The sequence below is a fragment of the Caenorhabditis briggsae genome (genome assembly GCF_000004555.2).
Source record: "Caenorhabditis briggsae complete genome, chrIII, whole genome shotgun sequence".
In the NCBI taxonomy this organism is placed as follows: Eukaryota; Metazoa; Nematoda; class Chromadorea; order Rhabditida; family Rhabditidae; genus Caenorhabditis; species Caenorhabditis briggsae.
The window spans coordinates 11,566,877-11,580,766 of NC_013490.2; the positions used below are offsets into that span (position 1 = coordinate 11,566,877).

The 13,890-nt window shown below is 37.5% G+C and overlaps 4 protein-coding genes across 4 annotated transcripts in view; 1 reads left to right on the forward strand and 3 right to left on the reverse strand.

The window, feature by feature from the left end:
• Positions 1–1,855, reverse strand: part of Cbr-glod-4 — a gene marked incomplete at both ends in the record, with an annotated part of 2,728 nt that extends 873 nt beyond the window's left edge. The window contains 3 exons of the mRNA XM_002642502.1: positions 288–638; positions 1,555–1,725; positions 1,769–1,855. Of these exons, the coding sequence (XP_002642548.1) occupies positions 288–638; positions 1,555–1,725; positions 1,769–1,855 (609 nt within the window). The remainder of the gene's footprint in view (positions 1–287; positions 639–1,554; positions 1,726–1,768) is intronic.
• A 385-nt stretch (positions 1,856–2,240) lies between these two features.
• CBG20173 lies at positions 2,241–3,294 on the reverse strand (the record flags this gene model as incomplete). The annotated part of the gene is made up of 3 exons (XM_002642501.1): positions 2,241–2,468; positions 2,995–3,140; positions 3,189–3,294. 3 exons carry the CDS (start codon positions 3,292–3,294, stop codon positions 2,241–2,243), a joined length of 480 nt encoding a protein of 159 aa, XP_002642547.1.
• Positions 3,295–3,735: 441 nt separating this feature from the next.
• On the forward strand, positions 3,736–8,557 carry Cbr-wht-3 (the record flags this gene model as incomplete). Its single annotated transcript, XM_002642500.2, has 9 exons — positions 3,736–3,804; positions 3,846–3,892; positions 4,139–4,415; positions 4,695–5,087; positions 5,626–5,876; positions 6,718–6,990; positions 7,211–7,394; positions 7,442–7,560; positions 8,350–8,557. 9 exons carry the CDS (start codon positions 3,736–3,738, stop codon positions 8,555–8,557), a joined length of 1,821 nt encoding a protein of 606 aa, XP_002642546.2.
• A 415-nt stretch (positions 8,558–8,972) lies between these two features.
• CBG20171 lies at positions 8,973–11,663 on the reverse strand (the record flags this gene model as incomplete). Its single annotated transcript, XM_002642499.2, has 6 exons — positions 8,973–9,062; positions 9,107–9,193; positions 9,739–9,811; positions 9,856–9,935; positions 10,138–10,227; positions 10,710–11,663. 6 exons carry the CDS (start codon positions 11,661–11,663, stop codon positions 8,973–8,975), a joined length of 1,374 nt encoding a protein of 457 aa, XP_002642545.2.
• Positions 11,664–13,890: the final 2,227 nt, after the last annotated feature.

The window sequence follows — 13,890 nt, forward strand, 5'->3', positions numbered from 1 at the left end:
GGCAGGGCCAGTGAAGGCCCGGCAAAGGCCCGGATTACAAGTATGGTTCTGAGGTTTCAAAAAATTACGAATTTTTGAATTTTTGAATTCCCAAACTTCCTGCATTTTTGAGTTTTCTGGAATTTTCGAACTTCCAATTTTTCGAAGCTCAGTTTTTTTTTTTCAATTTTCGGGACTTTCTGAACTTCCTGTATTACGAAATTCAAAATTCTTGAAATTTTGAAATTTTAGAATTCAAAATTTTCAGGATCTCAGATACTCAGAATCTCCAAATCCCAAAATCCCACCTTCTCCCCTGGCAACGAGAACGCAATTCTCCCGAATCCAGTCTTTCTATCGATTTTCTCTCCCGACTGGACGATTTCCAATTCACACTGTCCCTCTCCGAAACTCAATCGAACCCTTGTTTTTTTCTCTTCAACAATTCCCATTCCCAACAATTCGTTCCAGTATTTTTTCGATTTTTCCAGATCACCGACGTTCAATTGCACACGGAGCACTTTGGGGGCGTGGTCAGCTTTTCCGATTTTGAATTCGTGACCATCGGGATCCTTGACAGCCAAACGACCACATCCGGATTTTCGATGATCGATGCGAGAGATTTTGTCGAATAGTTGATCGGAATCGATCACGATTGCCTGGAACATGCGAAAATGTCAATTTCCTAGCTTTTTTTCTGAAATTCCACTATTTTTAAACTTAGAAATTGCGATCATTTCAATTCAATTTTTGCGAAGAAGTCGTTTTTTTTTCAATTTTTCTTGATTTTACGCCTTTTTTTTAAATTTAAAGCCTATTTTTGTCAAAATTTTGATTATTTTTAGCTGAAATTTTTTCGGCTCAATTTTGACCGAAAAACCTAAAATTCGGATTTTCAAAATCCCCGAAATCGAGATTTTCTGGAAATTTTCCAATTTCTGAATTTCATAAATTTTGAATTTTTTCAATTTTCCGAATTCAGGAAAAAGAAGCTTTTCAAATTTTCGGAAAATCTGAACTTTTGGGAATTTTCGATTTTTCGAATTTTTGAATTTTTCGCTTTTTTTTCAAACTTACAATTTTTGAACTTTTTGAAAATTCGGAATTTTTGGTTTTTGGAATTTCTGATTTTCCGGACTTCTAAATTTTGCCGGAATTTTAGAATTTTTAAAATTTCAAAACTTTGATTTTTTCGAATTTTCTGATTTTTTTTTCTGAATTTTCGCAATCCAAAACATTTTGATTTTTAGAATTTTTTGGAATTTTCGTAATTTTTGATTTTTCGAACTTCGGAATTTACCGAAATTCGTTTTCGGGAATTTCCTGAATTTTGAACTTTCAATTTTTCGATTTTTTGCATTTTTCAAATTTCAGTAATTTTCGGAATTTTTGAAATTCTGGATTTTTAAATTTCCGAATTTTTGATTTATCGAATTTTTCAATCATTTTTAGTGATTTTTTCTAAAAATTAGCTGATTTTTCGGGTAAAAATGACCATTCTCAACGGATTTTAGCTATTTTTTCTTAATTTTGAATTCAAATTTTCGATTTGGCGCCATTTTTCAATCTCCTCACCCGATAATCATTACCCAACTCATACTTATGAATCGGGTAATTATAAGTGAGCTCCAAGACGAAATGCTCATCCTCCGACCCGTACCCGATCATCGTTTTGCTCCACCGCTCATCATACGGTCCGTTGCAGCTCGCCTCGCATCCCTTGTCGAATTCCTCGTGCCGAAGAACCTGTAGTTTGTAGTGAAAAATCTCGAAAATTCGATTTTTATACTTTCATCTCCAGAATTTTCGTGTAAAAATCGATAGTCTTGGCGCGATTCGCCACCTTGAAGACGTAGTGAAGAGCACGGGCGGTCATTTCTGGAAGGCTTTCAGTGAAGAGAGAAAAATTGATAAAAAAGAACTGCAATCGAAAAAAGAAAAAAAAGGAAAGAAACGATAAAACTGCGACACTTTTTGAAGGACGCACAACGTCGATGTGATGCATTAGGTCGATTGGTTTTCGGAAAAGAAGAAGAAAATTTAAAAAAACAGAATTTGGAGGCCAAACACCAGAAAAAGAGCTACGCAGTAGTAAACAGAGAGACACTAAATGATGAAAAACAAGAGAATTTATTTTTGAACGGAGAGGGGCGGAGAGAAAAAAGAAACTAAAAAATCAATAAAAGGGAAAAAACGGCCTATATTCGGGGGGAACCATGGAAACGGGCGGGGGAGAAAAAAGCAAAAAAACGGCATAGAATTCAGTTATATCTGGCCTTGCACTGCTTGAAAATGTCGTTGAATCCGTTGCACAGCGAGACGTCCGACTGGTTTTGAGCGCAATCGACGAACTGGCGCCACTCGAATTCGCATGGTTGAGCGTAGGTGGACGCTTGTGGAGCGGCCGCTGGTGCAGCGGCAGCTGGAGCTTGCTCGGCGGCGTGAAAGCTCGAGCCGCTTCCGGTGAACATTCCTCCGACGGCGTGGCCCTGAAAATAGGGGGTTTTTAGGTGAGTTTTCTAGTTTATAACCCTCAAATTGGGTCTAAAATTAGAAAAGTGAGCCCAAAATGGAGGTATTTAGATGAGAAAACTGATTTTTATGAAATCGGAAATTTGAAGTTTCCGCTGGTTTCTGGTCTAAAAACCGGAAAAGTTGTCTAAAATAGCGCGAAAAGGTGATTTCAAATTGTCCAAACTGGTTGAAAGTGACCTGAAACGACCTAAAATCGATCTAATGGCGTGAAATTGACTTTGAAACACTACAAAACAGTCTGAAATGAACAGAATCAATTTCATATCGCCAAAAATAGCGAAAAATGATCTAAATTTCATCAAAAAATTAGTCTAAAATGACCTAAAATAGGCCCGAAACGGCCTTAAATAGGGATGAATCAGCCAAAAACAGGCTGAATGGCTGAAAAATGGCAAAAATGCCGTAAAATAGCTTTGAAAATCAAATCTCTGGTCGTTTTCTAGACATATTTTAAAGCTTGCTAGCTGCTAATTAGCTTACCACAGCGGATCCAATAGCGACTCCTCCAGCAGTGGCGGCCATCTGAGCCATCAATCCTGGTCCTTGAGATGGAGCGGCACCCATTGGAGCTCCCATTGGTGCTCCCATTGGTGGATGAGCAGCTGGAACTGGGGCGGCAGCAGCGGCTAGAAATTAAAAACTATGAGCTAAAATTCACATTTCAAGCTTTTTACCTGGTCTTGGTGGCGCCGAGAACGAGGATTGAGCCGGGGCGGCTGGTCGTGGAGCCGAACGGACTGGAGCCGATGGGGCTGGGGAAGCGGTGCGCCGACGGACCATTCTGGAAGAAATAGATAATTTAGATAGTTTTTAGAGGGAAACAGGGAAGAAAACAGCGAAAAATAGGTCAAAAATTCCCGAGAAAAGTCGAAATTCCGAAAATACAATGTTTTTTTCTGAATTTAGGGCGAAAATTTCTGAAAATTCGAATTTTCCCGAAAAATTCGAAATTACGAACTCAAAACTATGTCAAAATGAGCACCGGGAAGCGTTTTATATCGGCGAATGGGTTGGTGATGAAATAGTTCAAAAGTCACATGATCTTTTCTTGTCTGTGCGCCGAAAAGAAAAAAAATCAGAAAACACAGCAAAATTTGTGTCACAAAAATGATGAGATAGATATCATTGCGAAATCAGTCATCCCAGTCATTCCACGTGTCGGCTGGAATTGGCAAAATTTCAGCTAAAAAATCCCATTATTTTTAGACGAATTCTCAGAAAATGAACACAAAATTATCTTCGAAACGATTCTCGGTGGGATATGAATCGGTGAATACCAATAGTTCAAAGGTTTATATTCTTTTTTGGCTGGAACAGTGAACGAAATTCAGATAAACGACAGTGTAACGCCCATCACGGTTACCTGGGAGAATATTGAGTGAGTAGGGGCAAAAAATGATTGGTTAATTTTTTAAATTACTCTTTATACGATTTTCCCACAAAACTTTTTGAGTTTTTAAGACCAAAAATCAAGCGAAAATTCGAGAAAATAGGTGAAAAAACAGATAAAAATCATGACGCGTTGCTCGTAAAATAATGGGTAACGGCCGCAACACTCCGCAAACACCGCCGCCTACACCGTAGCCATCAAAAAGCGAGGGAAATCAATTGCAGTTTTTTTCAGAGTGAAAACCCGGAAAAAAGGAAAATCACTTCTGAATCGAGTCTCCGGAATAGCAAAACCGGGAGAAATGGTGGCATTGATGGGTACAAGTGGTGCGGGAAAAACTACATTGTTGAATGTGTTAATGGATAGAAATATGAAGGGGTTGGAGAAGAAAGGAACGGTGAAAGTGAACGGGAAAGCCATTGGCGAGAAGATTTCGTTGATTTCTGGTTTCGCACAACAGCAGGAGATTTTCATACCAACACTTACTGTGAAGGAGTATTTAATGATACAGGTGCGAGAAAATCCTTAAAAATATAAAAAAATCTTGGAAACTCCGTTAATTTTTGTTGAGAAAGTCTTTGAAAGCTAGTAATTTTTCATAAAAATCGTATTAAATTGCTCAAATACCCTTTAAAACTTCCAAAAACTTCCAAAAAACAAAAAAAAAGCTTGCAGAGGGGTTCGAACCAAAAACCTCTCTCACAGCGTCCGTCTCCGCTCACCACTGCGCCACGCGCGACCATGGACGCAATGGAGCAAATGACGGATATAAAGTGCACGCTTTTTGCAGGCAAAATTGCGAATGAAAGCCAACAAGTCAACCCGGATCGAGCGAGTAGAAGAGATAATGGACATGTTAGGTCTTCAAAAGTGTCGAAATTCGAAAATTGGAAATCCAGGACTTGTAAAAGGGATCTCCGGTGGAGAAGCACGTCGTCTAACTTTTGCCTGTGAATTACTATCCAATCCATCGCTTCTTTTCGCCGATGAACCAACTTCTGGCCTAGATTCGTTTATGGCGGCTACTGTAGTTCAGATAATGAGGGATTTGGCGAATTCTGGACGAACGCTAATTGCAATTATTCATCAACCAACAGCCGATTTGTATTTTCAATTCGATAAAATTATATTTTTATCGTTGGGACGGACTGCGTTTATGGGAACGCCAGAGGAGTCCATTCAAGTGGGTTAAGTTGGCCTAGAAATCCAAATTTCAAGAAAACTAGGTCATGCTATGGTTACTTTGAAAGCCCTTGTATTTTTACGTTCAAACCAGGTTTCAGATTAGAAAAATAACAATTTTGAAGCGAGTTATAACCATTTTAGTTTGATGGCCTAGAAATACAAATTGTTTGAAAACTAGGCCATAGTATACATCATGTGAAAGCTCTCGTCTATTCACGTCAAAAACAGTTTTCAGCTTTGAAAAATATTGTTCTTAAAGCGAGTTATGATCATTTAAGTTTCATGGCCTAGAAATCCGAAACTAGGCCGTGACTTCCCAAATTTGAGAAAGTCATAACTAGCTTTGAAATCAATACTTTTCAAATCTGAAAACTGATTTGGAATCCTCAAAGCATGCTCTTCGAAACCATGTACGTCATGGCCTATGTATCGTAATACTAGGAATTCTAGGCCAGCGACCGAAAATCATCATAACTCGCCTCAAAATTGTGGTTTTCCAGATTTTTATTTGGATTTATAATTTTTAAAAATTTCAGTTTTTCTCGGATTGTGGTCATCCAATTCCAAAAAATTTCAATCCTCCCGAATGGATCCAAGAAAAGCTGTCCGTTCAACCAATCGAGGAAATTGAAAGCTATCAAAGAATCATGAATATAATTCAAGTTTTTGAAACTACAAAATTCTCAAAAACATCTACAATTGAGCTGCAAATGATTCCGAGCACAAAACTACCCCCGTTCATTGAAAATCCGGGATTTTTTGTGGAGACTGGAGCACTTTTGAAGAGGTACAGCACCCTTTTTTTGAGAATAACTTTGGATGTCCTACAAAAGTCATTTACATTTTTAAGACTTATCTGAGAATTGCAGGCTGTACTGAACGAAACAAGAGCTTTAATTTGATAGTTGACAACTTTTTGTAGCTTTGTTAGTTTTTGAGTTATGCGCCTTTAAACAGTGAGAGCTCGCTAACACACCGCCTTCTCGACCCTAAGCGCGCCCTTAATTTAAAAGCGTATACCGTAAAACCTCTAATAGAACGACACCCGGATCGTCCACTTTGAGCCTATATATCTCATTTTCTGTGAATGATATCAACAAGTGGCTAATTAGTAAAATGTTGCTGATATCCTGATAAACATTTTACTAGTTAACCACTTTTTGATACCTTTCAAAAGAAGTGAGATATATAGGCTCAAAGTGGACGTTCCGGGTGTCGTTCTATTAGAGGTTTTACGGTATCTCAAAAACTAACAAAGCTACAAAAAAGTTGTTTACTACAAAAATGAAGTTATTAAAATTTTACACATTTTTGTAGTTGACAACTTTTTTCTAGCTTTGTTATTTTTTGAGTTATGCGCCTTTAAATTGAGAACGCGGATAGAGTAAAGAAGACGGTGTGTTAGCGTCGCTCTTACTTTAAAGGCGCATATCTTGAAAATTAAACAACCTATCAAAAAGTTGTCAATTACAAAAAAAGCTCTATTTTTGTTAAGTGTATTCTGAAATTTTCAGATGAATCGAACAAATTGAAACTACTTTTGTAGGATACCAAAGACCGTGGTCCAAAGTTGACCATTTTCGACTAAAAATAGGTCATCTGGACGTTGGGAAACACAGATATTTCAGAGCTTCTATCGATGTGATCCGTTCGCCGGCTCAAATGCGGATGAAGCTGATCCAAAAAATCGTGATGGGATTGTTCATCGGAAGTCTCTACTGGCAACAACCGCTCGATTGGCGTGGAGTCAGAAATACGAATAGTGCTTTGTACTTTTTGATCGCCGAGCTCACTTTTTCTACAATGTTCGGGATTATGACGTTTATGGAGCACGAGTTGCCATTGATTGCAAGAGAGTATCATGATGGATTGTTCTATGTGATTAGTTATTATGTTTCCAGGTGAGATAAAAGTACTTTGTAGTTATCAGTTTGACCGGAAAATCTTTGAGAGCATAAATCAACTCTAGAGCTTCATTTTCCAACAAAATTTCTAACTCGCTTCAAAATTGAGCTAGAAGTTTGATTTTTACTGCGAAATATAAAAAAGTTATGTTCCACATTTTCTTGGTTTATACTTTTTCTCATCTCTTTTGGTTCTCAAGAAAAACTCATATTTTAGATGTCTGTCCTATCTCCCACTTTTCACATTCGATGGAGCCATCATGGTGATCATTTCATACTGGATGATTGGATTGAACAATACTTTGCAACAAGTTCTCAAAAGTATTCTGATTGCAGTTCTAGTTGAGCAATCCGCCACGTCGTGTGGCCTATTCTTGGCATGTCTCTTTGAAACTACATCGGTAAGCAAACGCACTCTATTGAATCTTCTAAAAAGGCGAATTTGCAGGTGGCTATTGCGTTCGCTGTTCCGATATCGGGTCTTTTTGCATTGCTCAGTGGACTTTACGGAAATACAAACAATTTTCCTGTGTATATTCAATGGATGCAATGGACCAGTTGGTTTAGGTAAGGACTGCGAGCTTAAAATGTCGGCCTAACTTTTGCTAGTTGAGTTTTCTAGGCCACCAACTATTATGACCTAGAAATGACCTGAAAATTAACTTGTGTGTTTTCTAGGTCATCTGCCATGGTGACCGAACTTTTGCAATTTGAGTTTTCTAGGCCACCAACTTTTGTGGCTTAGAAATGACCTAATATTCAGCTGATGTTTGTTTCTGGAAAATTTGACATGGCGGCCTAACTTTTACAGGTTCTGTTTTCTAGGCCATCAGTTTTTATGACCTAGAAATGGCATAACATGTCCCTGATGTGTTTTCTGAGCATTTTGACGTTGTGGCCTAATTTTTGCAACTTGATGTTTCTAGGGCACCAAGTTTAATGACCTAGAAATGGCCTGATAATCATTTGATGTGTTTTCGGGTCATTTTAACATGGTGGCCTAACTTTTTCAAGTCGATTTTTCTAGGCCATCATGGCAAAAAGCTTAGAAAATACACCAGATGAATAACAGGCCCTTACTAGATCAAAAAAGGGTAGTACTAGAAAACACAAACTGCAGAAGTTAGGCCACCATGGTGAATGGCCTACAAAATACACCAGATGAATATTAGACAATTGTAGGTCATTTGCGATAGTGGCCTAGAAAACCCAACTTGCAAAAGTTCGGCCACCATGCTAAAATGACCTAGAAAGCATACCATAAGAATATCAGCTCAATTCTATGTCATTTTCACGTGGTGGCATAAAAAACTCAGCTTGCAAAAATTAGGCCACCAGGAATTCAAAGAATTTCAGATACGGTTTCGAAGGACTCGTTGTAAACCAATGGACCAAAATCGATAATCCGAAATTTTCCAATTTTTTTCGGGATTTCATTTTGGATCAATTCTCGTTCAAAGCTGATAATTATCCAATGGATGTGATTGGATTGGGATCAATTGTTTTGTTTTTTTATGTCGCTGGATATGTGGCACTTTTGGTCCGGATAAGGATGTCGAGATGATCAAAGAATCACAGAAAAAACGTTTTTATTGATTTTTCAACAAAAAATAAACTTGTTACAAAAGAGACAGTACTACAGTAGATCATGCAATTAAAGCGGGAGAAAGTGTTGAGATTCTGTGGGGGTACGGTGGAGCGCGTTTGCACTGTTGAAGTTCATGGAATCGGAAGCATTGACTCCATTGTGACACGTATCGAGTTTGAGAGATTCTTGAAGAACTTGTCTGGGACTTGGGGGAGATTTCGTTGCTGTAAAAAGTTAGGTCATGTGAAAAAAAGTTAGGCCATGGGAGAAAAAGTTAGGTCACGATTCAAAAAATTAGACCACAATAAAAAAAGTTAGGTCATGTAAAAAAAGCTAGGCCATGTAAATAAGTTAGGCCACGATTTAGAATGTTAGGCCAAGTGAAAAAAAGTTAGGCCACGACACTTACAAGTCTCTCAATGATTGTAGTCTGGTAGGTGTCTTTGAGGTTGTAGCCGAAGGTGTTGTAGACGATGCAGAACTGAAAAAAAATCTGTGTGTCCGGATATCCGGATGTCCGCTTACTCTATTTAGGAAGAACAATGCGTTTGGAGGTAGTTTGAAGCGTTCTTGATGGAGCAACAGGTAGTTGTACGTCTCTCCGATGATCATCTGATAATTTTGAATTTTTTGTTGGCGCTTTTTTGGTGCCTTGGCGCTTTTTCGGTGCCTTGGTGCGTTTTCGGTGTCTTGCGATTTTTCGGTGGGTTGACCCATTCTCACTGCTCTGGCGCTTTTTCAGTGCACCATGACGAGTTTTCGGTGCCTTGGCGCATTTTGAGTGCAAGGCGTATTTTTGGTTTCCTTGACGCTTTTTCATTGACATTGGGGCTTTTTTGGAGCACAGAGCGTTTTTGGAGCCTTGGCGCTTTTTTGGTGCCCTTTTTTTCTGCTGGTCAGAGTTAAAGTTTCTAGAGCTTCAAAATGAGTATAAACAAGCTAAAATTTTGAAATTTACGATTTTTGGGTCCCGCCGCGAAAAGCTAAAAAGTACCGTAACTTTGTCTATCCTGACCTAAAATTTGTGAAATGTAAACTGTCAAAATTCAAATATCAAGAGCTTCAAAATGAGTATAAACAAGCCAAGATTTCAATTTTTCGATTTTTGGGTCCGTGCTCCTTTGCGCCTTTTCAATTCCCCTAAACATTTGGCTCACCTCCAAATCATGATACGCTCTTTCCGCTTTCATATGTCTTGTCAATAATGGATGACCCAATTCCAGTTGTTCTCTGGAATCATAATTTTTTAAAAACTTTTTCAAAAAATTACTGACATGTCCCTGACGATTTCATCAAGTGTTGGGAACGTTGGAATTGCCATTGGCTCTGGAAATTCTTGACGGAGACGTTCGTTCTGAAATTTTAAATAATTCTTTCTGTGTGTCTGTTGGTCCGGATTACCGCGATGATTGAAAGATTGGAGAGATAGACAGGCATCCATTTTCTAGCAATGACGACACGGTAGATGTAGAAAATGGCCTGAAATTTTTGGAAATTTCAGCATTTTAGAATTTTAGAATATCAGAATTTCAGAATCTAGGATTTTCAAAACTCACATAGCTATAAAATAATGGAACTTTATCCTTCATGCCCTTTCCACCACGATAATGAAGAATGATGCAGTTGATCGCCTCGTCTTTGAGTCTCTGAAAATTATGGCCTAGAATTCCAGTTTAGTTTGGTGGCCTAGAAATCCAAATTTTATGAAAACTAGGCCATGGCTTTTTGCGGTCTAAAAGCTATCATCTTGTCACGTGGAAACCAAGTTTCAGATTTAAAAAATAATGGTTTTCAAGCTAATTATGTCAATTTTAGTTTGGTGGCCTAGAAATGCAAAACTAGGCCACATCTTCCCAAATTTGAAACTGTCATAACTTGGCTTAAAACCGATATTTTTCAAATCTGAAAACTGATTTGGAACTTTCAAAGCATGCTCTTCAAAACCATGCACCGCATGGCCTAGTTATAATGATACTGGGAATTCTAGGCTACCTAACTTAAAAGTTGTGGTTTTTTTTAAATTTTTTTGCCCGATGGCCTAGAACTCCGAACCTTTCCTCTCCTCTAAAAAAAATTGAATTAATCGCCTAGGATTCCGAACCTAGTCCCTATTTCTTTCAAAACTCACCAACATATGCGAAATCGTTGGAATATCCTCGGCGCCTGGGATCAGCAACTTTTGCAGCTCGGCAGCTTTATTCGCATTCCATTGCTCAAACTGTTGAAACTTTTCCAATGAGTCCGGAGTCATTTGAGCCTGTCGAGCGGCCTCCTGGGCTTGCATATGAGCTTGGGCCTGAGCTTGTAGGTGAACTTGAGCTTGAGCGTGAGCTTGGGCCTGAGCTTGTAGGTGAACTTGAGCTTGAGCGTGAGCTTGGGATTGGTATTGCGGATCGGCGGGGAGTGGGACGATTTGAGGTGGAAGATTTGCGTAGTTGGAGTGAGCTCGAAATTGATCATGGGTACTGAGCGTTGTGGGTTTGGGTTCTGGTTTGGTTCGAGGTCCGGATCTTTTGATTTGAGCCCAATTTCCATTGATGGCAGTTTCCGGAGCACTTCTCTTGTTGTGAGCGACTTTTGGAGGTGGACCATGTCCCATTGGGAGAGTCTGATAAGCCTGAATCGGTGCTTGCAGATCCAGAACTGGCATGATCCTGACTTCTGCTGGAAGGACGGGAACCTGAATATGGCTTGAAGCTATAGCTGTGGCAAGCGCCTGAATTGGAACTGAACCCTGAACAGGTATATTCCCTGCTTCAAGGGCATGGACCTGCATTGAAACCGGACCAGCAGGCATCTGTCCCATCCCATATTGTCCTTCTAGAATAACCCTGGCTTCAGCTGCAGCTTGGATTCTAGTCTGAGCTTGCCATTGAGCTTGAATCTGAGCCCATGCTGGATCCTGTAATATTGCTTGGGTTTCGAGCTCAGCTGCAGTTGGGCCAACAACGATTTGCTCGGCATCCTTGGCCATCTGATCGGCAAGCTGGCCATGTTGGACTGGTTCCTGGACTACGATGTGCTCCAAGAGCTTGGCTCCTTCGGGAGCTTGGAAGGCTGGTGGGGTGGTTGTCTCGACCATGATGGAAAGCTGAAAATGTTTATAAGATAATTAGAGAGGAGAGACGGAATTCTAAATACCGGTCGGTCGCGGCCGGCCATGATTGAGCACAGACGCTCACACTTTTAGCTCAATTATCTCGGTTTCTATGAAAAATATCAAAAATTTGTCAACTGATGAAATGTTTGCCATAAAATAAGTAACATTTTATTAGTTGACCACTTTTTGATATTTTTTACAAGAACTGAGATAAATTGGATTGAAGTTTGGGGACCCTACTGTCACCAACCAGTCAAGGCCTTTTAACTTTGAGCTCAATTATCTCGATTACTGTGAAAGAAACCAAAAATCTGTCAACTGATGAAATGTTTATCATAATGTCAGAAATGTTTTATCAGTTGACAAATTTTAGATATTTTCACAAAAATTGAGATTAATTGGATCGAAGTTGGGGGACCCTACTGTTGTACATGAACCGAGATAATTGAGCTCAAAGTGAACTATACTGTAAGATATTGAAAAAAAGTGAGTGAGAGAGAGAGAGAGAGAGAGAGAGAGAGAGAGAATTTCGAAAATTTAAAAACTAAAAAAATGTTGAATATTGAAATACCGAAAAAAAACCGTTAATCGAAAAAAAGAGCACATTCCGATTGCTCATTCCATTTTTCGGGAGGTTTTGAGAAAAATCTCATTTGACAACTACATACCCAACTTATTTTTTATGTCTCGGCGGAAAAACTTTTCATGACGGAGATGCCAGAATGGGACAGGAAGGAAACTAGAATATGAAAATTGGGTAGGGGTGTCCGGAAATCAAAAAGAAATTTTTTTTTGGAAAAAAGGGTGAAATTTAAGGTTTCGGAATTTTAAAAGATTTTATAAATTTGAAATTCCGATTTTCAGATTTTTTAAAGAAATTCAATTTTTAGATATTTCAAATTTAAAATGTGAAAATTCTTCAAATTCCAAAAATTCGAATTTTATATTTTTCCAGAAAAAAGTAGAATCAAAACTTAGAACTCGAAAATTGTGGCTCGTTGTTTGATTTAACGGGGGAAAAATAAATTACGGGTTGTATAATAACTCCCCAAAAATAAAATTTTGGGTTTATATGTTATACAAAAACCTATGATTAATTTTTTTTTCTAGAAAATAAGGAGGAGGAACGTTATAATTTTTTTGAAATGTAATTTTTGTAATTTTGATTTTCTTGTACTTTTGAAGAACTTGTACTTTTTCAGAATTTCAGATTTCAGATTCATGGAATCTTTCATTTTCAAGTTTTCAAATTTTCAGAATTTCAGAAATTCGAAATTCAGAAATTCAGAATTTCTGAATTTCTGAATTTCTGAATTTCTGAATTTCTGAATTTCTGAATTTCTGAATTTCTGAATTTCTGAATTTCTGAATTTCTGAATTTCTGAATTTCTGAATTTCTGAATTTCTGAATTTCTGAATTTCTGAATTTCTGAATTTCTGAATTTCTGATTTTCTGAATTTCTGAATTTCTGAATTTCTGAATTTCTGAATTTCTGAATTTCTGAATTTCTGAATCTCTGAATTTCTGAATTTCAACGATATCAGAATTTTAGAAATTCACAATTTCACAATTTCACAATCTCAGAATCTGAAGATTTTCAAAATTTCAATGTTTCAGAATTTCAGAATTTCAGAATTATTGAATTTCAACGATATCAGAATTTCAAGAATTTTATATTTTCAAAAATTTAAAAATTTCAGCATTTCAGAATTTCAGAATCTAAAAATGGCATTTTGGAAAATTTCAGAAATATGAATCTAAATTTAAGGTTCTAACTGAAATTTAAAAATTGTAAGAGAAAGTTAATTTTCAAGATTTTAAAAAAGTGTAGTTTTCAATTCTAGTATTAAAAATAGTAATTTAAGAATTCTAATAGGTTTTGCTTCTAATTGGTAAAAAGTTCTAATTAGAAAAAAAGTTGCCTGATTCCATATAATTATTTTCAAAAGTTTTTCTAAATTTCTGATATCATAAGGAATTTATTAAAGTTATCATTATCTCAAAAATATATAATTATCTCAAAGAAGTTCAAAATTTTCGGAATACCAAATTAGAATACTCTAGAATTTATTCAAATTGCTGAATCACTGATATCATCCATGCAACGTGTACATTTTGAAAAAGGATTCTGAATTTGTATGGCTTCTGAGCCAAAAATGGCGAATTAGATTATTGAAATCCGGAGGATTAATAGAGGGAATTTAAATT